Consider the following 8393-nt stretch of genomic DNA (forward strand, 5'->3'; position numbering starts at 1 on the left):
CTGGAACTCACTTTGTAGACCAGGCTGGCCTCGAACTCAGAAATCTGCCTGCTTCTGCCTCCCAAGTGCTGGGATTAAAGGTGTGAGCCACCACTCCCGGCTAGGATATATATATTTTTTTACTACTTATTATTTTTATTTTACATCAATGGGTGGCTTGACAGAATGCATATCTAAACACCATATGTATGCACTGGAGGAGCCCAGAAGAAGGTGTCAGATCATCTGGAATTGGAGTTACAGAACCTTATTAGCTGAAATGTAGGTACTGGGCATTGAACCTGGGTCCTCTAGAAGAGCAGTCAATGTTCTTAACCACTAAGGCATTGCTTCAGCCCCCTGAATCAAGAATCCTTAAGACCGCATATACGTTTGAAGTAATATGCATTTCTGATTTTCACACTTTTCTGAGCACCATGATTGCTTAATTCCACTATATTAAGCAAAGACAGGGAGAGTCATGGGGGATGGCGGAGGCAGTGACTGGGCCCGATAGGGCTGCTGGGAGATGGTACAAAGTTTAACCTTTAAGTGTGACAGGCAGTCTCCAGGAAGTCCTGGTCAGAGCAAGTTGTGATGTCGGGGTTTCAGAAGACCATTCTGGATAAAAATGAGAATATTAGTCTAGCTAATACTGGGGTAAGAATGAAAACCAAGTCTCGATAGAAGTTATTCCACAGGCCAAGTGGAGGATGAGACTTCCTTAGAACAAGGCAGTAGTAATGGAACAGGTCCACTTCTGTCGCCTTTGGAGGGATAGGTGCTGGCATAAGACCACATGTAAGGAAATGGGAAAGAAGATGTTCTCGGGAGGAGCCATCTAATTGCCTGCAATACTGAGTGCCCACCTTGGGTTCAGGGTCACAAAATAGGAAAGCGATCACAGCAAGCGTGTGTGCTGTTTTCCAGCCACAAGAAGACTAGTAGAGATAGTACAGGGAGCTTAATGACACAGGCTTGTAGCTTAATTACGCACCTCAACACATGGAAAATAAAGAAATAGCAATAGGGGAGGGGACCAAAAGCAAACAGTGCTTATAATGACTGTCCTGGGAGAGCCTGCTGCGGAAGAAGCCAGGGCAGGGCTGGAAGTGGGCATGAGAGGCTGGGTCCAGGTACCAGATGGCGTGATCTGGAGAACAAAGAGATACTTTCTGGTGGATGATGCATGGGTTAGGGATAATGGGGCTTTATACTAAGATGACAAGGCCTAGGATAGGACCATGGGAGTGAATGTCTTGGTGGAAGGGGACAGTGCATTGAGATTTAAGTCACTCATGCTTGAATATCCCTAAAAGTGTGTACATGGCTTCACCGAAGCATTTTTATACTGCATTGTGGCTTTTGGTTTGTTTGCCTACAGTCTCTACCAGATCTCCAAGGGTAAGAACTGTCACATACATTGTGATGTCCTAGGTGCTTCTCAGTCTAATCAGGTTGACAGTCAAAGCAAGCCATCACATAGGTCTTTCAAAATAAATGTGTGATGTTCTTTCTGAGTCCACCTGCCCTGCTTCCTGCCTTAGCCAGGGCCTCATACATGTTGGGCAAGTGTTCTATTGCTGACTGTAATGCAGTCTGTCTGTCTATCTGTCTGTCTCTCTCTCCCTCCCTCCTTCCCTCCCTCCATCTCATTGTTTTGAGATACGGTTTGGGTTTGCCGTAGTCCAGGCTGACCTTGAACTTGCCACATGGCTGACGGTGATCTTGAACTTCTGGTTTTCCTGCTTTCACTTCCTGGGTGTTGAAATTACAATCTCATGCCATCCCCCCTGGTGTATGCAGGTCCTGGGGATGCTAGGCAAGCACTCTACTGAGCTACATCCCTAGCCCAGGAATCTTATCTGATAGGGCTCTTTTGTGCATTTGTAGTCAAAGAGGACTATTTTTTTTTTTTTTTTTTTTTTTTTTTGGTTTTTCGAGACAGGGTTTCTCTGTATAGCCTGGCTGTCCTGGAACTCACTTTGTAGACCAGGCTGGCCTCGAACTCAGAAATCCGCCTGCCTCTGCCTCCCGAGTGCTGGGATTAAAGGCGTGCGCCACCACGCCCGGCTCAAAGAGGACTATTTTAATTGGTGGTTAATTGGCCTGTTATGGAACAGTTGGGTTAGAAATTTGTCTAGAAAGCTGTGGAAAATAAGACTGTGATTTGAATTTAGCCACATTTCTGGGATGGAGTTGGAGCTGATGCCAAGGGGAAAGAAGAGTGAACTGAATCGTGGGAGGGGCCCTGGGGCAAGCTGAATCGTGGGAGGGGCCCTGGGGCAAGCAAGTCGGTCCTGTTTGCATTTCTCACCTCCTTTCTGAAGCAGAGTGTTATCAGTGTTTTGTTTTTATTGCTTTTATTTCCCCCCAATAATTTTATAACATCTCTGTGCTATAGAGAAACTCTGGGTAGAAAGCACATATTAGCATAACACTTTAGTTCTGTCAAAGAGAAGAACCAGGGAAGTGAGAAACCAAGAAACTCTGGAGCTTGTAAGAACTCTGGGGCACCAAGTGGTGACTGTTTGTAACCCAATCTTTTGTCCCCAGAACTAGAGGGAGAGGAAGGGGTCGAGGTAAGAGGAGATTTGGTCCTGGCCGGCGACCTGGGCGTCCTCCAAAATTTATCCGTTTGGAAATCACCAGTGAAAATGGGGAAAAAAGTGACGACGGAACACAGGTACCGGGCTCTGAGGAACTCTTGCCAGGCTCACTGTGCTGGTGTTTATAATTCTGCCTTCTTAGAGTGCTGTCCTGGTAACTAAATCGGGATTGGAACAAGACAAAGGCATGTTTTCAAGTGTTACATACAGTACAGATTTAACATTACTGTGCTAAAAATTTAAAACTGACTGGAGGTATTCTAGGAAGACTTTGCTTAATTAACTTAAGCCATTAGAATTGTGTCAGAAAAACTGTATCAGGTTCCTTGTTCTGTGACCAGGGAAATTTTACAGTTTTTGCATCGTGGATACATTCACCTGTTTGTTAACTTTCTCAGAGGAAGAGTGTTATTTCAGCACCTTAATGCTAATCCTTTTTAAAAGTCGTAGCTGGGCTTGGTGGCGTGTTCCATAGTCCTAGCCACTCAGAAAGCCAATAGCGGAGGACTGCTTGCTCCTAGGAGTTTGGGGCCAGCCTAGATCATGTAGCAAGACCCTATTTCTTAAGTAAATGAATACCACTGATTCTGAATTTGAGTCAGTAAACAGCCTCTGTATCACTGACCTCTATGTAGATAGGGTGGTAATTTCTGGTGTTTACAAAATTCAGGACTTGCTGCATTTCCCTACAAAGGAGCAGTTTGATGAGGCAGAACCAGCTGCTCTGAACGGACTAGATCAGCCAGAACAAGCGTCCATCCCAATTCCTCAGCTGCCACAGGAAACCCCACCTTCTCTGGAGCAGGAACCAGAAACTCACACCTTGCACCTGCAGCCACAGCAAGAGGAGAGCCTCGTGCCTACCCAGACCACTCTGACAGCCGATGACATGCGCAGGGCCAAACGCATCCGAGTAAGTGGGAAGTGTGCACACTCCCTGGCTGGCGGCACCTTTCTCTTCCTGGACAGCTCTTTTAGGGTTTGAGGCCCAGCCTGATGACCACTCACTTCGAAATCTTGCATCTGCCCTTTCACGTGCCCCTTCTGTTACCTTATTTTGCCAGAGTACTTTTTCTCAATGATCCTGTTCATAGCAAACTGACGTGGCTGACTATCCTAGAGTCAGTCAACACAGGCCTGGGTTTGCGCAGCTCATGGGCTAGTTAGTATACGTAAAGTATGATGGCTCCCTATATTCCTGAATTCAGAGTTTCAAAATAGGGACTTCAGTTTATTTAATTACAATAATTATTTCTATTTGACTTAATTTTTTTCTTTATTTTTCTTTTTTCTTTTTGGTGTTGTAGATTGAACCAAAAGCCCTACAAGGGCTAAGCAGGGACTCTTTCCCCCAGGCTATACTTTACAAACTAAAATATTTGCATCTCTAGCCATTCTAATCTGTGTCTAATCATAGCTTGCAAGGAAGTTATGGGTAACTAAATTGGTTATTTGTTGTTTCCAGGAGAAACTAGCAAGCATTCCTGAGAAGGGCTCTGTCTCAGTGCATGGGGCGGGTTCAGGGGACGCCTGGCACAGCTTAGGCAGAGTTGTGCACTGAGGAGCTGGTCAGTGTGTTTCTGTGAGGTCTGTGTCTCCACATTCGACCTCGAGTCTGCAGAGGTTCTCCGACTTCCCCAACTTCTGTTTCCAACATGTTCCTTTTATTATTTTGTGGGCTGTCTTTGAGCCTGAGCTAGGAACTGCAGTGAGTGCATATGAAAAGCAATATGGTTTTGTGTAATGTCTGTGTCTTTTTATGGCAGCTAGTGTGTAAAAGATTTGTGAATACTTGACTTATACATAAAATACATACACACACAGAGAAACACACACACAGAAACACACACAAACACCACACAACTCCCTAGCCTTTTTTAGATGGATGGTCAGACTAGCTTAGGTTTGCTGGGTCTTTCCTTTCTTCTTTCTTTCTAACAGTGACTAGTCGGGACATCCAAGGTGTGCCTCGGAGATAGGTGCAATGACTCCTGGCTTGGGATCTTGCAGTGAATGAGAGAACTTGGTCTGTTCCCTCTTTTGGTCTGCTTATAGGCTGGAAGGGACCCTGAAAATGCATTTCGTTTAACGGTACATTTACACATTTTTAGTCACACAGCAGACTTGAAGGACTCTGAAAACTGTTTAAATATTCTTTATGAGGGTCCTGTAAGAAAAGCACATACAACTTTCAGATCACTCTATATAACTTCAAGACTTTCATAAATACATGCCGGAAGGAGGAGCTGTGTCAGCAGATGTTTCTGATCCATCCTAAGTATTACCTCCGGCTCTGTGCTTGGCCCCTGCCCGGCTGTCATCCCGTGCGCTTTACCAAGTTCAGGGAAATGCTTGCTCCATCCCATTGGTTTGAAGGAGAAAAAAGCCACGTGGGGCATACCTGTAGTCAAGTGGCTATTTGAGCGCTTCGGTTCTTAAAAGAGGCGGGGTACGGTTCCGGCACAAGGTTCCTTTCATCAGAGCAGAAGCCACATGTGTTAGGCTTTGGAGGTCAATCTCAGTTGATCTGTCTTGGGTTTTTGTTTTTTTTTTTCTTCCCCCTCTCACACCTTCTCAAAAGTAGGGCTATATATTTTTTTCATCTTTTTATCCAGATTGGTAATGACCGACTGAAGGGCAATCTTCCAGTCCAATTGGTAATGTAACTATTTTTCTCTCCTCTAATGCTGCCTGCTCAGTTGGAGCTGCAGGTAGGTTTGTTTCCTGTGTTTCACGTACTCAGAATGTTATTTAAGTGTTTGCTGACCTGCTGTTCTTTGCACACTGTACTTACTAAATCCAGATGGAAAACACAATTTGGATGCCCCTGTAAATGCAAATTAATGAATGATAAGATTTTATTTGCAAATAGATAAATTAGTAAATTGTGGGCTATAGATTCCTCCTATACAAACAAAGTGATCTCCAAGGCCCCTGCTAGCTCTGCAGCAATCTCAGTGATGTGTGCCCTGGTGCTGGACTCAGACTGCATAGTCAGTTGTGTCTAGGTAACCAACGGAGCTCGGGGCTCTAGCGTTTCTAGTCTAATAAGGAGCCAGAGTTAACAGAAAGCGATTTGCAGTTCTCGATCAAATATCCAAGTGTAGCCCGGGACTGCTCTAGGAACTGAGAAGAACAAAACGCAGGATATAGGGAAGTCAGGAAATCTCTTGTGGGAGGTAGATAACTCTACAGGAAGTCAGCCATAGAATCGGAGGCACAGGCACAGATATTTGTGGTGCTGGAATGGGGCAGTTAGCGTCGTGACCCTGGTTTGGGTGTCAGAAGGAGGAGAGTAGAGGGAGTGTGTTGTTAACCTACAGCAAGGTTTGAAAGCTGGGTGCATGATAAACTGAAGAGTTATTTGGTTTTTTGTTTTTGTTTTTTAAATAAACAAACCCAAACTCAGCAAGCAAGCTGCTTCTTTCCTCTTTAGTCTCAGCCTCAGAAGACAATGAGTTAGTAGTGTGGGTTCCCTTAGCTTTTAATCTCAAGCTTTAGAAACACTTTATAAGAGAAGATCTTCTCTTGGGATTCACTGTAGTCAATAGCGTTTAGAAGGAGGTTACTACTCTGGCATCCGCAGAGCAGTTAATGCACCATGTGATATGGTGACACCGAGTACTGGAGCTCAGGGATTAGAAGACCCAGAATGCATCTGTGCCCAGCCTCCCTGCTTCTTCGAGAAATGGCCCAGGTGCGGCTGTGCGTGAGAGAAATTACCTTAGAGCCGAAGTGGCCTGCGAGTGGGTCAAGGGTAGGGTAGGCCTGTGCTCACTCCCTTGCAACATGAGACCCTCTAGCTCTGAGAGAAGCAGGCCAGCCCTTGAGCACTCAATGTTCAGGGCTCCATGGACACCGTGGAGCTAAGGCAGGGCAGCCAGGTGGCTGCTCTGTTAAAACCAAGTGTGTAAAGGGCCTCATGCTAATCAGACCTGACGGGAGACTGAGGAGCACCACGGAGTGACACAGAGTTGAGCTGTGGATTTAGCACCCAGGAGAGCTGGAGGCCCCTGTGCGATTGTGCAGCAGGTCTGTCCGCAGAAACTTGTCCGAGGCTGGATCAAGGAAGTGCTTCTTACACGCAGACATGATCTAAATCCCAAATCTTCACTGAACCTTAGAGGAGCATCTGTTTTTCTGGCATCTTCCCATAACACTCTGAAGGTAGAGGAAAGTAGGAAGAGCCTTCTTGCCAAGTGTGTGTCAGGCTAACGCCAAGCAGCTCGAGGAAATGAGAGCAGCCGGGCCTGATTTGGAAAAGATTCCTTCTGCAGGGTCTCTGTGGATGCTGTTGGAAAGCACCTAGGAGTAATGTTAGAGTTTTATTTGAAATACAGTTTATTAGTTTTCAAGCCAATATATGAGATTTCCCGTGACTAAGTAGTTTATTACGGGATCTAGATACAGAAGGGAAGAATATGTGGTCCTCCCCTCCCATACCTCCTGCAGCCTCAGTCATCTTAGGAAGACAATGGAATTGTTGTTTACCACTCAAAATAAATGACTAGCTAGCACAGTAAATACCTCTCCGAGGCTTGTTGGAGGTTTCCTGGTATGTGAATTGGACCATGTTCAGAAATTTCTGTAGATCAAAAATAAAGATCCCCGTAATTACTTCACATTAAATTTACTTTTTGCTGGGCGTGGTGGCGCACGCCTTTAATCCCAGCACTTGGGAGGCAGAGGCAGGTGGATTTCTGAGTTCGAGGCCAGGCTGGTCTACAAAGTGAGTTCCAGGACAGCCAGGGCTATACAGAGAAACTCTGTCTTGAAAAACAAAAACAAAACAAACCAAACAAATGTACTTTTCAAGATGCTTCTGATAAGCAAATGAAAGTAAGCTGACCTCTGCATTTTCTCCATTGCACAGATAATACATGACAATCCCTATTGCTCTTTCAGTGACTCTCCCCTAGAGCTGTCCAGATGCGCACATTCACAGGTATATTCTGGAGAGCTCCCCACCGTAAAGCCATCCAGACCTTTGCCTCTGTGCTTTGAGGGTCTTAGGAATGAGTCTTCCTGTGGCACAACTAAGTATTGATTCTGGTTTCTCTGTGTGAAAGATATTTGTGGGGCTTTGCTCTTGGTGGCGTGCCAGTTATTTGTCAGCAGCTGTGACAGATTCCACTGAGCATCTATTTACCTTCTTTGGCTTGGATTCCCTGAGAGAGTTGTATAGATTTACGAGACAGATAACCAGCCACAGAAGGGCAATCTGTCTGAAAAGGAAAGAGCAAAATTGACCTGTTTAGACCAGAAGGGCAGCAGTGAGGGTAGCTTTGTCTAGAACTACCATAGGAACTAGTCCTTCACATTCTCTAAGAACTTTAATGCATATTTTCCATTTATGATGTGTTCACGTCCATGCCCCATGAGCAAATACATTCCCATAAATCTTCATGTCCCATTGTGCTCATTTTCTTGAATTGGGATCAGTAATACACATATTGAAAAATCCACAACTGACTTAATGCCTGATGTCCAAAGGAACCCCATACCTATTTCTTTGTCCCCCTCCCTCTCCCGGGAAGGTCTGATTGCCCGTTGGTTCCTCTTACTTTACTGTGAAACGTTTTCATCTGTTTCAGATTCTTTGATGGAGGGCTTTGACTGACTGCCACCCTCCTCTCTCCCCACGCAGGTGTCACTTACCCAAGTGCCCTCCTCCTCATCTCCAGGCTCTCTTCTGTTCTGCTCTGGGTTTGATTTCTTTCTTTCTTTCTTTCCTTCTTTTTTTTTTTTTTTTTTTTTTTTTTTTTTTAAAAACAAGTTTTGAGCAGGGTGTAGTGGCACATGCCT

General features: G+C 45.1%; 1 protein-coding gene across 1 annotated transcript in view; it reads left to right on the top strand.

Moving 5' to 3' along the window:
- Prdm10 (PR/SET domain 10) overlaps positions 1-8393 on the top strand; it is a 102895-nt gene that overhangs the window by 58401 nt on the left and 36101 nt on the right. Inside the window, exons 10-12 of the mRNA XM_021172017.2 lie at positions 2536-2665; positions 3259-3501; positions 5288-5299. Of these exons, the coding sequence (XP_021027676.1) occupies positions 2536-2665; positions 3259-3501; positions 5288-5299 (385 nt within the window). The remainder of the gene's footprint in view (positions 1-2535; positions 2666-3258; positions 3502-5287; positions 5300-8393) is intronic.

The sequence above is a fragment of the Mus caroli genome, chromosome 9 (assembly GCF_900094665.2).
Source record: "Mus caroli chromosome 9, CAROLI_EIJ_v1.1, whole genome shotgun sequence".
In the NCBI taxonomy this organism is placed as follows: domain Eukaryota; kingdom Metazoa; phylum Chordata; class Mammalia; order Rodentia; family Muridae; genus Mus; species Mus caroli.